Source organism: Peromyscus maniculatus, chromosome 7, assembly GCF_049852395.1.
Source record: "Peromyscus maniculatus bairdii isolate BWxNUB_F1_BW_parent chromosome 7, HU_Pman_BW_mat_3.1, whole genome shotgun sequence".
Taxonomy (NCBI): domain Eukaryota; kingdom Metazoa; phylum Chordata; class Mammalia; order Rodentia; family Cricetidae; genus Peromyscus; species Peromyscus maniculatus.
In genome coordinates this window covers 96961075-96975261 of record NC_134858.1, presented here as the reverse complement: position 1 = coordinate 96975261, position 14187 = coordinate 96961075, and the positions used below count along the sequence as shown (strand labels likewise).

The 14187-nt window shown below is 49.2% G+C and overlaps 2 protein-coding genes across 2 annotated transcripts in view; one reads left to right on the top strand and one right to left on the bottom strand.

Moving 5' to 3' along the window:
- Window positions 1-14187, top strand: part of Esyt3 (extended synaptotagmin 3) — a 48175-nt gene that overhangs the window by 31648 nt on the left and 2340 nt on the right. The window contains exons 9-20 of the mRNA XM_006975143.4: window positions 4065-4235; window positions 4879-4961; window positions 6498-6546; window positions 7015-7104; window positions 7618-7680; window positions 7762-7824; window positions 8289-8357; window positions 8697-8783; window positions 9442-9591; window positions 10899-11392; window positions 12025-12123; window positions 12608-12739. Of these exons, the coding sequence (XP_006975205.2) occupies window positions 4065-4235; window positions 4879-4961; window positions 6498-6546; window positions 7015-7104; window positions 7618-7680; window positions 7762-7824; window positions 8289-8357; window positions 8697-8783; window positions 9442-9591; window positions 10899-11392; window positions 12025-12123; window positions 12608-12739 (1550 nt within the window). The remainder of the gene's footprint in view (window positions 1-4064; window positions 4236-4878; window positions 4962-6497; window positions 6547-7014; window positions 7105-7617; window positions 7681-7761; window positions 7825-8288; window positions 8358-8696; window positions 8784-9441; window positions 9592-10898; window positions 11393-12024; window positions 12124-12607; window positions 12740-14187) is intronic.
- The window catches only part of Cep70 (centrosomal protein 70), an 85124-nt gene continuing 76736 nt past the window's right edge, over window positions 5800-14187 (bottom strand). The window contains exons 21-22 of the transcript XR_013052899.1: window positions 11687-11764; window positions 5800-5968 (exon numbers count right to left, since the gene is read on the bottom strand). The gene's annotated coding sequence lies outside the window, so the exon portion shown is untranslated. The remainder of the gene's footprint in view (window positions 5969-11686; window positions 11765-14187) is intronic.

Below are 14187 nucleotides of genomic sequence, written 5' to 3'. Positions count from 1 at the left end.
GGGTTCAGAGCTGGGAAAACTGATTGCTTTTCTCCTTCAGTAGCATGGATAGCACTATGAAAGTTAGCCAGTAGAAAATGAAGCTTCCTGTTCAGTACCAGCCTGCTTTCTCCATGTTCCATGACTCTCATATATGATATTTTCTGCAACAGGGTTGTCCTAGCTAGGGTTTTGTTTGCTATGAAGAGACACCAGGACCACAGCAACTCTAACAATGAAAATATGTAATCAGGGTGGCTCACTTATAGTTTCAGAGTTCAGTCCATTATCATGATGGGGAGCATGGCAGCATGTAGGCAGACGTGGTGTTGGAGCTGAGCGTCCTACATCTTGCAGGCAACAGCAAGTCAGCTGAAAGTCACACTGCAGGAAGCTTGAGCAAAAGAGACCTCAAAGCCCGCCCCCATAGTGACACACTTCCTCCAACAAGGCCACACCTCCTAATAGTTTCACTCCCTGACCCTCAAAGGCTTATAGTCATACCATAATGCAAAAAGTGCATTCAGTCCAACCTCAAAAGTCCCCACAGTCTATGACAGTCTCAAACTTGTTTCAAAGTCTAAAGTCTCTTCTGAGACGTATGGCTAAGATGCATGGCAATCTCTTAACTATACCCCCCCCCCGGGGGGGGTGGTAAAATCAAAAGGCAGATCACATACTTCCAGCATATAATGCACAGGATATACATTACCGTCCCAAAACTCAGGGAGCATAACAAGGGGATACTGGACCAAAGCAAGATCAAAAATCAGCTGGGCAAACTCCAAACTCTACATCTCAACATCTTATGTCAAAACACTCTTCAGATCTCCAACTCTGTTCAGGGTTGACTGCAACACACTTCTTTTTCTTGGGCTGGTTCCACTCCCTGTTAGCAGCTTTCCTCGGCAGGTAGCCCATGTCTCTAACATCTTGGGTGCTCCAAGGCAGTCCAGGCTTCAGTTTCACAGCTTCACACAATGGCCTCTCTACTAGGCCTCTATTCAGGGACGCCCCTGACACATTCCTGGCCTCAGTGGCCTTATTCCATGATTTCTTCTATTCTTAACTCTAAAGCCAGAACCACATGGCCGAAGCTGCCAAGTTCTGCCGCTTGCTAGGGCTGAAACATGTCTCCCTTGTTCCAATTACATCTTCACCAGATTTTTTTCTTTTACTGTTCTGAAACTTGCTCTGTAGACCAGGCTGGCCTCAGACTTGTAGCAGGAATCTTAAATGGTCTTATTAATAAGATCAAACCTGAGGCCAGTTACTGGGGTGAATGCTGGAAAATCAGAGAAGCAGAACAAACCACAGCTAACCTCACCTGGCCAACTTCTCAGCTAATCTTGTTTCCTCAGACTGGAAGCCTCTGTGTCCTCATATCCAAATGGCTCTCAGCTGAACTGTGCTGCTCAAAACCTAAAATGCTTAACCAGCCAAATGCTTCTAGTTTCTGGTCCTCACGCCTTATATATCTTTCTGCTTTCTGCCTCACTCCCTGGGATTAAAGGTTCGCTTTCTGGGATTAAAGGCACGAGTAATCATGCTTGGCTGTATCCTTGAACACATGGATTTCTGCCTCTTGAATGCTAGGATTAAGGTGTGTGCTACCACTGCCTATCCTAAGTATCTAGTGGCTTTCCTGTTCTCTGACCCCAGATAAGTTTATTAGGGTACACAATATTTTGGGGAACATACCACCACCACATTTCCTCTCTTTTTGTCTAAAATTAAAAAAAAAGCTTATAACTATTACAAGAAAAACTATATCCAATAAGTATGTACAATATACACAGTCAAGATTACATTAACGATGTCTAGTCCATTAACATTTGATAGATTCAGACAAAAAAACTCCATTAATATGTAACAATGTCCAGTCCAGTAACATTTGATAAACTCAAAAAAAATTTCATTACTTATCCTATTTAAAACAAGTAGTCCCTTTTTAAAAGTAGATTCCATAATCTCCCTTTTTATCTTATCACAGACTCAGTGATCTGACATCCTGTGCCTTCCCAGTGCTAAAATTAAAGTTGTACCCCACCACACCAGGCTCTAAGCTTTTCTTTAATTTCTTTCCACAAGTTGGAAACTTAGCTGGGTGGATCTTGCCCTGAGGTCACCACTCCCTTTATTTCATTCCTTAATCCTTTTATCTCCTTGAACACAGGACTCAGCTCCATTCCACTTCCTGGTGCTCTTTCTCCTTAAAATTTACTTTTTGTAATTTATCCTGCTTGGCTTACTCCTCCTCATTATAAACCTTCATTAGAGTTACCACTAATATCCACATGACAGAGTCTATACTAGGTTGTTTTGAAATTTCTTCTGCCAGTGGAATTAATCCAAAACTCTTCACTTTAGCCTCAGGCAGACTCTTTGGACAAGGGAAAAGGCAGCCATTTTCTTCACCAAAGATGATCTCTAGGCAATATACTAAAATTCTTCTCTGAAACCTCTTGAGTGAGCCCCCCATAGTTCAAATAACTCTTCGCACCACTGTCTTCCATGCTCCTACTATATGTCCCATTAAACAGTGCTTAAAGCACCCCACTGCTTTCCAAACTCAAAGCACCAAAGTACAAATTCCTCCAAACAATGGTCAGGCCTATCACATCAATATTCCAGTCCTTGGTACTAACTTCTGTCTTAATTCAGGTTTTTATTGCTGTGAAGAGACACCATGACTGTAGCAACTCTTGGAAAGAAAAAATATTTAATTGGGGTGACTCACAGTTTCAGAGGTTCAGTCCATTATCATCATAGTGGGGAGCATGACAGTGTGCAGGCAGACATGGTGCTGGCTACATTTTGATATGTAGGCCACAGGAAGTCAACTGAAAATCACACTGTAGGAAGCTTGACCAAAAGGGACCTCAAAGCCCGCCCCCACAGTGACACACTTCCTCCAACAAGACCACACCTCCTAACAGTGCCATGCCCTTTGGGGGCTATTTTCTTTCAAATCACCTCAAGGGTCTTATCAAGTTCTAGAGGGTAACCAAGAGAACTGGCAATAGCCTGTAATGTTTGGGAGTCTGTGAGGCCAGCAATTCCAATAGAGGTAACCCATTCCTGGCACCTGGATTTTGGCCTGTGAAGTATGGTAGGGACATTGTCACTGTACTGTTATAGGGTAACTCCATTTGTGTGTGTGTGTGTGTGTGTGTGTGTGTGTGTGTGTCTGTCTGTCTGTCTTAAGAAGCTTCTACAGTAGAAAAGGCCTTGAGTGGTAGTTATTGTGGCTCCCATTTCTTTGATGTTAGTGTATTATTTCCCTTCCTTGCTTTTATGGCTAACTATATCACAGAATCCTGCTGCCACAGTACAGCTAGAGCCTTCCAGATTCCTGCTGATGGCTGCACGTGCTTCAGTGTGGGAGGTCCTGTCACTGCCCCCCCCAGCCCTGTTGATGGACAGTCAGGCTGTGTCTGGACTTTGCTGCTACAAACAATAGTGCAAGGAGCAGCCTGTGCACAGATCTTTTTATGTTTTTCCCCGTGTGCCCATGGATAGACTCCCCAAAGTTGTTTTGTAGATCAAAGAAAATGTGTACGTAGTAACTGATATTCTAAAAGGTATTGTTCTAGGAAAGAGGCATACCCTAAGACTCATGAACCGACTTTCCCAATTGTTTTTCATTTCTTTTCAATGGTGGGGGTGTGGGGGAAGGGCCTGCCCTGTGGTGGGTGATGGTTAAGGCATTCATACACATAGGAACTACCGGCAGTGCAGACAGGGCCACAGTGTGCTGCCCGCAGGATCCCTGGCAGTCAGTTTATGCACGACTTTCACAGCAGTGCTGAAAGGAGGAGGAACAGAAACACCCTCGGCCAAACCAGCCGTTCATGTCAAGTCTGGAGAAGACGGTGTGGGACGGCCAGAGCCTTGGGCAGAGCAGCGAACCCTGCCACCAGCTGCTGTGTGGCCTCGGCTAGGTCACTGTTGTCTCTGACTACCGTCTCTGTCTAGACTGGAAGGGGCAGCAGTGACCTCTGGTGGCTTTGGCCCTGGGATCCTAGACTTGAGGCTGGCATGTCAAGGAGGCAGTTGTGACCTGGGGCTTGGGTGTTTCTCAGGGGGTGATCAGAGTCCATCTGCTGGAGGCCGAGAAGCTGGCCCAAAAGGACAACTTCCTGGGGCTGGGAGGCAAGTCAGACCCGTACGCCAAGGTGAGCATCGGCCTGCAGCACTGCCAGAGCAGGACCATCTACAAGAACCTGAACCCCACCTGGAATGAAGTGTTTGAGGTGAGCTTTTCACCCTGGGCTGTGAGGAGCACAGTGGCTCTCAGGGCCCAATACGGAAACCATGGGTAGGGCGAGAGACTTGCTAATGGGCAGGTGGGTCTTTGTGACTCTTGCTTCCCTGTCTAGCAAGCTCACAGGTGGGCTATTCTGACCCCATTGTCAGTGCCCTTCCCCCACCAGAACAGGGTACAGGCAGTTCTGCCCACAGCTCCCAGCCTCCCCTGTTGCTGGATGGGTGGAACCCACAGCCTGTCAGCCACATGTTTCAGAGCCACCTCCTAGTTGCCCTTCCCTTATAACACCATCTACATGCTCCACTACATCTGGTCCCAGGCAGTGGAAGCAGGATGAGAAAGGGAAGCTTAGTTTCCTGGTGTCCCGCAGCCCCCGGGGGAGGGCAATGTGGCAGGACAAGGCAGAGCAGATGGCAGCCAGTGTCCTCTGGGCACCATGCTGGAGCATACTTGTGCTGTATCTGGCTCTCTCTGCTCGCCTGCAGGGGAGGGGCATTGCTTCCTGATAGGCAGAGCCCTGAGGCACCCGCAAGGCCAGGGTCCTAGGCTGGGCTTGGGCTGTCTGTGGGTTGTAAGGTCTGGTTCAGCAGTCAAGTCCTGCAGGACAAGGTGCTTCTCCGTCCTTGTAGTTCATGGTGTACGAAGTGCCTGGCCAGGACCTGGAGGTGGACCTGTATGATGAGGACACTGACAAGGATGACTTCCTGGGCAGGTGAGGAGTGGGGATCTGGGCTTCGGAGCTTCTTCACTGCTTGGGGTACAAGGCTGGACCCTGGGGGGCATTTAGAAGGTGCAGGCCTCACTGCTTGGTGACCTCTAACTCGATGGCTACTGTGACAAGAGTGACTGCACCCGGCAATCTGCTCCAGCATTGCACAAACTCCCCAGGTGTCTCCAGCCCTGGCCGAGGCCCTGGAGGAGAACGGTAGTACAGAGAGGACCCCCAGGGCTCATGTCCACTCTGAGAGTCCCATTTGGACCAGTGTGCAGGTGGCATGATGATGGCGCTCTACTTCAAGGAGCCTTCATCACTCCCCATGTGCCGATACCCAGAACTCAAGGCCATGGAAGTGACCCCTGGGGGGCTGCTTGGCAGAATCTCACTCTCTTTTATTCTAGACAGGCTCCACCTTGAGGAACCACCTATAAAAGCACTAGCCCTTAAAACACTTACTACCAAAGTCTCCCTGGCCACATAATGCCCTCCCATGGAAGACACTAGCTGAATGCTTGAATACATTTGCCTTTCTGTACAAACAATTCGGTGTAGACCTGGTGTAGTGACTGGGGTCATCACGGTATGCTATTGAGTAGAAAAGGACACGTTGCAGTTGGATCCGGCCTCCCACAAGAGGGCCCAGGATGCATGTTTGCCCGTGTCTGTAGAGGAGCATGAGGGGGTGGCACAGCTGCTCGTTCCTCAGAGCGGGAGGCGGGAGAAGAAACAACTCGCCTCCTATGCCCCTGTAGCGGGCAGTGTGTGACCCTGAGTGCGGAGTTATAACAAGTTTAAACATGACCAAGTAAATGAAGACCAGCTCACCACCGGGTGCTGATCATGTCTAGTTTCTTCGTGGTGGGACTACAGTTTTCGTAGTGTTGCAGGTGGAAAGTGAGGCTTGTGACGCTTGCCTTCCAGGGCTGAGTTCGGGTCCACGCTGAATGCATGCACACTTCTGAGTCACGCGGGAACTGCCTCCTCCCTCTGGCTGGCAGGACCTGCAGGGTGGGTTTGGCTCAGATAGGCTAGGGGAACATTGTGATATGGGAGTTCCTGGCTTCCTCATACATAGAGCATCAGTCAGTGCCACTTACAGGGCACTGCTGCCAGTTTTCAAGCCAGAGAGGCATCTGGCTGTAAACATGCCTCAGGCATTCGGATGGCACAGGTTCAGGTAGGAAGTCAAATTCCGTAATGCATGGGCAGTTTTGCACAATGGAGAATCACCCCGCTCCACATGCCAACAGCTGTATTGTTGAAAAACCCCAGAGGTGATGAATGCAGACCTCTGCTTGTCCCCTCTGGGGCTGGGAGCCGCTTCCCCTCCCCCCCCCCCACAGTGGAAGTCCAGTGGAGCATAAGGTTAGCTAGCCCAGCCCTTCTCTTGAGCTCATCCCCCACTGTTTGCCTGGGATGGATGAGACCTCTGTCCCGGTGGCCACATCCAGTCATTTGAGGACAGAGTCCAGTGTGGACCCCAGAGCCTGCTCTGGCCACTGCTGTGCTCACCCTCTCCCTGTCTTCCAGCCTGCAGATCTGCCTTGGAGATGTCATGACCAACAGAGTGGTGGATGAGGTAGAGGTGGCTTCCCCCCACCCCGCCTCCCAGCAGTACCCCCTGGGGGGGGGGTTCCAGGGACATCCCTTTCAGTGCATGGCTCTAGCAGGTCACTTCAGCCCTGTGTGATATGTCCCCTCTGTGCAGGGCTGTGCCCATACTCATTCTTAAGGGCAAGAGTTGGGTGAGGCCCAGATGGCTGCAGGGAGCCCCCTAGGGTTGGAGTTAGAAGATGCTTCCCTGGGGAATGTCCATAGACTGAGGGAACTCAGCAAGGGAAGTCACATTATAGAGGAAGGTGGGCTGGACCTGGGTTTTCCTTTCCCCAAGTGTACGACTTCTACCCCACATCTGCCGGTCCCGCTGAGTCCGCTGTGCCCTCGTGGGGTTGGTTAACCTTTCTCCCTAGTCTCAACACTAAGCAGTCCCGAACTCTCGGTGGCAATGTCCGTCCTTGAGCTTTCCTGTCCTTCTCCTGCCCTACAGTGGTTTGTCCTGAACGACACAACCAGCGGGAGGCTGCACCTGCGCTTGGAGTGGCTCTCACTGCTCACGGACCAGGAAGCGATGATGGAGGTGAGTGCGTGGCAGTGGCCCCCTCGCACAAAGGATTCTCAGGGGGAGGAGACTCGCTTCTACCTACTGTGTGCAGGCAGAGGAGGAGAAGGAAGAGGCCATTTCTGCCTGATGGTTCAATTAGAGATAGGAGAGGAGACACCCCACTTCTGCCTACTGTGTGTAGGGGGAGGGAGCCTCCATTTGTTGCTCATCTCCTAGAGAACACGTCAGTCAGGCTCTTCTCTCCACCAGGGCAGCTCCTCTCTGTAAACAGCCTCTGGACTTCATTTTCAGGAAAGATGGGGTTCTTAGAGCTCTGTGTCAGGGCCTGCAACCCAATTTCATTGGGACATCGGCCCCTGTGTCTAACTTTAACCTAGCCTGCCGCAGCTGTGTTCTCAGGCAACGTAGAACTGGGTTGTTAGCTTGAGGGCTGGCTGGCTTCCTTCTGCCCAGGGTAGACTTTTCCAAAACCTGCCTGCCTGCCTCCCGACTCTGGGAGTATTCAGTGAGGGCAGTGTCTGTTTGCAGGACCATGGCGGCCACTCCACTGCCATCCTTGTGGTCTACTTAGAGAATGCCTGCAACCTGCCGGTGAGTCATGGTGCCCGTCTGCCTTACGCTCACCCCAGCCAGATGCCCACGTGTTACTTAAACCCCATTCTTGTGCCGCAGAGAAACCCCTTTGACTACCTGAATGGTGAATACCGAGCCAAAAAACTCTCCAGGTTTGCCAAGGTAAGTGAATACAGCTGAGACCCTGACTCCTTTTCCCTGAAGTGACTACGGCCTGGGCCTGTCTGGGTCGACTGTGCAGGGTACTAGGCTTGGTGATTCATTATCCTGGAGTCCTATAGTGATGGATTCCAGGTTTCCTTGTTTGGGCAAGAGTGGTTGCCATCTTATAAAAAAGAACCCAGAAGGTGGAGGGCCTGGGCATAGTGGGAGGTGGAACTGGACATGTTTGTTCTAGTTCTGGTCTTTGGTCAGCAGCTGGGGGTTCCTCCGCAGGTGTAGTCCTGCACAGTGCTCATGACATAGTGCAGCCTTGGACACCAGGCAGATTTTTCCCCAACAGGAGCCACTGGCTGCCCTACAACCTACTGACATGCCTGGGGGAAGGGGGAGCATGGGGAAAGGTGGGATGTCTTGGGCCCCCCTGAAAACGTTACTTTCAACGTTGTGGGTTTTCCCCCTTACAGAATAAGGCCAGCAGAGACCCTTCTTCATATGTCAAGCTATCTGTAGGCAAGAAGACCTTTACAAGTAAGGTAAGGCAGTTCATTTGTAGGCCTGAGATAAGGAAATGGTGCTCCCACCCCCTTTTTAAGAAGAGGCGGAGTGAAAGGACTCTCCCACACTGAATGCCTAGTAAGCCTTCGGAATCCCCTCCCTAGGTGGCCTTATCATTCAAAAACTAAACACTGCAGAGCTAAGTGACGCCACCAAGGATGGGGCAGCAGAGTTAGGGTTTGCCTTGGGGCAGGGTCTAAAGCCATGCCTTTTATGTCACACAAACTGTCCCCTGGCTCCTTGTGGCAGCTGGTGATCACACCGAGCAGAGTATGCCCAGCCCGGCCCTCAGATGATCTCTCCTTTGCTGTCCTCAGACCTGTCCCCACAGCAAGGACCCTGTATGGAACCAGGTGTTCTCCTTCTTTGTGCACAGCGTGGAAGCCGAGCAGCTCTGCCTGAAGGTTTGCATGAAGCTGGGCTCTGGGGACACTTGGGAACTGTCTAGGCCGAGGACAGGAGAGAGTGTCCTGTGTATCTTGGGCAGTTCCACCAGTAGTCACCCTAGTGTGTGGGAGGGTATGAGGCCCCACGACCCCTCAGCCCCTTGAGCCTGGTGCCCAAGGTCGTCACAAAGGAGACCGTGGAAGACAAACCATGACTTCCCTTAGTTCTCCTCGCAGTGATCTGTACAGTTACATAGTATGAGGGGTCCTGGGCTAGAGTTGAACCCTTACAGAAGCTCTGCAGAAGAATGACCTCCTTTTCACATGAGCAGACAGGCTAAAGCCACCATCCGCCCCAGAGCGCATGACCTACACGTGGTCAAGCTGGGTGGGATCTTTTTTGAGCTTAAATGCCCTACCATACAGCAGCACAAAGCCCAGCTGGCTCTGGGTGCATGCCAGACTGGCCTCGTGCAGACCATGATCACCTCTACTCTGCGTCACTCCCTTCCCTCGACTCCAGGCAGGTACAAGGTCTGGCCTGTTGCCATTCCCGTCTGCCGAATAGCACCAGAGGCTAATTGCCCCATAGTGCATACTGACTGAAGCTCCCTGGGACCAGAGGGCAGTGGTGGCACAGTGGGCTCAGCTCTGCCCTGGTTTTGTGACTGCCCAGGTGCTGGATGATGACCTGGAGTGTGCTCTGGGAGTGCTGGAGTTTCCTCTGTGCCAGATCCTGCCCTGTGCTGACCTGACCCTCGAGCAGCGCTTCCAGCTGGATCACTCGGGCCTGGACAGCCTCATCTCTATGAGGCTGGTGCTTCGGGTAAATGTCTGCTTTCTCAGTGTGTGTGTGTGTGTGTTGGGGGTTTCGGGGGCTGGGGTGGAGCAGGTCTCGGCACTGAGTATCTGTTGACTGCAGCAGTCAGGAGAGAGGTCTATTTCTTCATCTATGCATTGGGTTAACACATTAAAGATAACCTCAGAGAGTTCTTTCCTATGTTGCATTAAGGGACGAAAACTTAAACAGGCTGAGTGCACAGCTGGATAGCAGGTTGAGTACAGCCTTAAACGATCTCAAGGGTATTATTAACATTGCTGCGAGGTCTGCCAAAAGTTCAGTCTCTTTGGGGCCAAGAGATGTTTTCATAAAAATGTATCAGCTATCATCTCTTTGTTGCTTCAAACACTGACTCTCCCATCCGTTTAATCCTTCCTTCTAGAACTTCCATTCTAGACTTTTCTTCTAGCCTTGATCCATGCCTCAACTTTACCTTCTCTTCCCAGCTAATTTCCTCAGAACCATCTTCCTTATCACCGCCTTTTGCTATGTCTGGCTTACTACTTTTTCAGTATGGTTTTTATTTTAATAGTGATTATTTTTTCCATCTTTAATTTCCTCTCTTCCAAATCCACCTGGTCTTTTTTATGTCTACATTCCCATTCCATCCTTAGTCATTTGAAATGTTTACATTGTAATCTGTTAATTCTGTTGTCTGAAGATTTTGGGAGTTTGGGAGTAAAATGTTTTTCCATGTTAGATGAATAACATGACATCATAAAAAAGGTTTGAGGGAGTCACATCGTCTACAACCACAACCCAGTCTTTACACTATGATCCACAAAAGGATCTTGGCAATGAATTTTGCTGCTTATCTCTTGTCTGTGTTTTCAGAGTGACTGTTCTGTGGCTTTCATGAATGTGATCAGTGTTCCTTGATGACCTAGATCAAGGCTGCTCTCTGCTGGGGAGGTTTAGATTTGTCTCCAGCAGAGTACCACAGCATCTACAAATCTAAATCCATTGTTATGTTAATTTAATGGGTTTAAAACCCATAGGTAGTCTGAATATGAACTAGAAACTCTTGAGGATGGTCCTATAGATGGTAGTTTGGGGAAGACTTTCCCTCTAACTGGAATCCAAGCTGAGACAGACACCTCTTGTTAATTGGTCTTTGCTGCTCAGTGGAATTTTTATTCTAGATTACTTTTTTACTGAAGAGATTTCAGTCCCATATTCATTTCTGGAAACAGAATTCCCTAGAAAGGGCCTGTTGATTGACAGCTGAGGAGAAAGGGGAAGGAGGAAGGTGGTAGGCCCCGCCTACAAACAACCCTGTCATCTGCTTCCAGTTCTTACGTGTGGAGGAGCGAGAACTGGGAAGCCCATATACTGGACCTGATGCTGTAAAGAAAGGCCCGCTGTTCATCAAGAAGGTGGCCACCCACCAGGATCCCAAGGCCCCAGCCCAGGGAGAAGGCCTTGCTGATGTGACATGTGCCTCGGACCTCGCCTCTGACATCAAGGGAGCCTCCAAGAGCCCTGATACCACCAGTACTGCCACCACAACCAATGAGCCTGAGCCCCAAGAGACAGGCCTGGAGTCCAAAGGCAAGGACAGTGCCAAAGGACTCTGTGAGTCCATGGGGAAGAAGAGGACCCCAGCTACCATCTTCCTGACTGTCCCAGGCCCCCACTCTCCAGGGCCCATCAAGTCACCCAGACCCATGAGCCGCCCTGCCTTCCCATTCGCATGGCCACCAACAAGGCTGGCTCCCAGCATGTCCTCACTCAACTCCCTGGCCTCTTCCTGCTTTGACATGACAGATGTCAGCTTCAACATTGAGTATGCATCTCTCTGCTTGATCTTTTCTAATATAACTTGCATGAAAAGTAGGTCCTTGGATGGAAGAGTAGATAGGAACTTACAGACCTGAGCATGTTCAGGTTTCTCACAACATGTCTTTACAAGAGGCAGCTTGGACTAATAGGAAGAACACAGGATGAGGGCGAGAGCCCTTCTGTTGCCTACAGCTCTGGCTACATAATGACTTCAGTTGTTAGGATTCCTTTCATAGAAACTTTTCCTGAATTCTGAGTGCAGTGGGATAACGTGAAGAGTTTAGAAATGTGGACTTACATTAAGTAGCCACCATTTATTAAGTCCTTCCTATGGACTTAGCATGTTATCTGATTTAATTCAGTCTTCATTATAACCCTACAAGACAGAAGAAACCATTATAAAATCCCAATTCCCTCAAGCCCCACAAGCAATCATGACATAAGGGCCAGTCCATTCCAGGGTTTATTTATGCTTTCTGCTGTGAAGTAGGACAATTACACTGAATACTGGATGGAACCTTGAAGAGAATTATTGACCCAGACAAGTCTGTGTTCCTCACATAGACCATCCTTCTCCATCTTCAGGTGAAGGAGAGGGACAGTTCTTACTGTGACAAGCCTTTTTTCCCCCCACAGAGATGGGGATCCTAGTCAGCGACAGCTGGGTGAGATTCAGCTCACAGTGCGCTATGTGTGTCTTCGACACTGTCTCAGGGTGCTGATCAACAGGTGCAGGTAAAGAGATTCTGGGACTGGGGAGGCCCTTTGGAAGTATCAGGTGACCATATGGCAGGGCTGCTTAGGGTGATGGCAGGAGCCATGTATTCCAAAATGTCATTTAAGGACCTACAGGCCATTGGTGGCAAAAATCCCCAAAGGGGTATGTGGAATGGCCATTCTTTGTTGGTACTGATGGGCTGAAAAGTCAAGGGCTTTGCTCAGAGCATCTATATTGTCTTGGGGTGGCCAATGGCAAGTAGGTCTTTCTAAGCAGGAACCCCCAACTTCCTTGAGTACAAATACTTGGCTCTATCCCAGACAGCACAAAAATGTGTGTGTTCAAAAAACAAAACCACAGCTGATATCTTGTTCTTCAATTCTGTTGGCTTTTGCCTTTTGAGTACAGAGGATTTTAGTCCTCTAGCCCATCTACTCCCCAGTGGCTGGTACAGCCTTCTCCCAAATGAGTACTTAGGGGCCCCTTTTCTCTGCATATCAGAAACCTGACACGCTGTACCAGCAGTGGAGCTGATCCTTATGTTCGAATCTACCTATTGCCAGAAAGGAGGTGGGCAAGTCGGAAGAAGACCTCAGTAAAGCGGAAGACGCTGGAGCCTCTATTTGATGAGACGTGAGTAGGACAGGGCTTAGCAGACCTCACCTATTCTCATAGTACTGAGCACCAAACACTGGCAGTATGCTGGAGCTTGCCAGATCGGGGGTGAGGTGGGGGAAACCTGGGGGCTGAGCTGAACAGGACAATGTGGTCTGACCTCACAAAAGCCCCTATATACTTTTTAGTGGGAAGAAAGGGCTGCTAGGGTAGTTTATCCAAAAAATGTGATCAAAGCTGCTCACATTTGCTGTTCTTAAGAGGATAAACATTCAGATGTTCACAGTGGTGGAATGGTGCATACTCTCAGATCTCTGGCCTGTCTTCCCTCCTGAAATATAACAAAGTTGGCAGGCAAAAGAGATCCTTTCTCTTTGTCTACATCTTTAAGGACAAACTGATAGGCAGGCTCTCAGCACATTCTTGCTTTGGATGATAGAGTCCAGTGGTAGCAAGCGGTTTAAAATTCTTTTTATTTATGTGTCTTCCACATCTGTAGTAGTGCCTGCACAGTCCAGCAGAGGGTGTTGCACCCTCTGGAGCTGTAGTTATAGATGCTCTTGAGCCACCTGATGTGGATGCTGGGAATTGAGCTTCAGTCCTATGCAAGAGCAGTGTCTTAGTTAGGGTCTCTACTGCTGTGAAGAGACGCCATGACCATGGCAACTCTTATAAAGGAACACATTTAATTGAGGTGGCTTTCATTTTCAGAGGTTTAGTCTGTTATCATCATGGTGCCACATGGTGGTGTGCAGGCAGACAGTGCTGGAGAATGAGCTGAGAGTCCTACATCTTGAGCCACAAGCAACAGGAGTGGTCTGTCTCACTGGGTGTAACTTGAACATAGGAGACCTCAAAGCCCACCCCCACAGTGACATACTTCCTCCAACAAAGCCACACCTCCTAATAGTGCCACTCCCTTTGGGGGCCATTTTCTGTGAAACCACCACAAGCAGCAAGTGCTCTTAAACACTGAACCATTGTATTCTTGGTCTCCTCCTCTGCAATCCTAAGACAAGACATTTGTAGTCAGGTTTGGAACATGACTTGTTTTCCTCTTACTCTAATCAATCATAACTACTCTGAAAGGCTGAAACCAAGTCCTCTTTGGTCTATGTCTACCCTCATCAAGAAAGACTGCAAGAAAGCTCATCCAACATTCACTGAACACTATGCCCGGCATGCCATCCATAGCCATATAAGTGGGCACTGCCTTGAAAGAACTATACAAAGATGTTAAAATGGCTACAAAGAACACAGAGGGAACATCTGACTATGAAGACAATCTGTTAGTCATTCTCTCTAAAAATTACAAGATGAAAGCCAGGGTTATCTGAAGGCAGAGTGAGTAAACCCCACCCTAAACAGAAACCTAGAAGTAAGGTTCCAGGTGCCTTTCTGAGGAGGCTGTTTATGACAAGGCTGGTACACAGGCCTCTGAGGGACACCGTCATTTTCCATGCAAC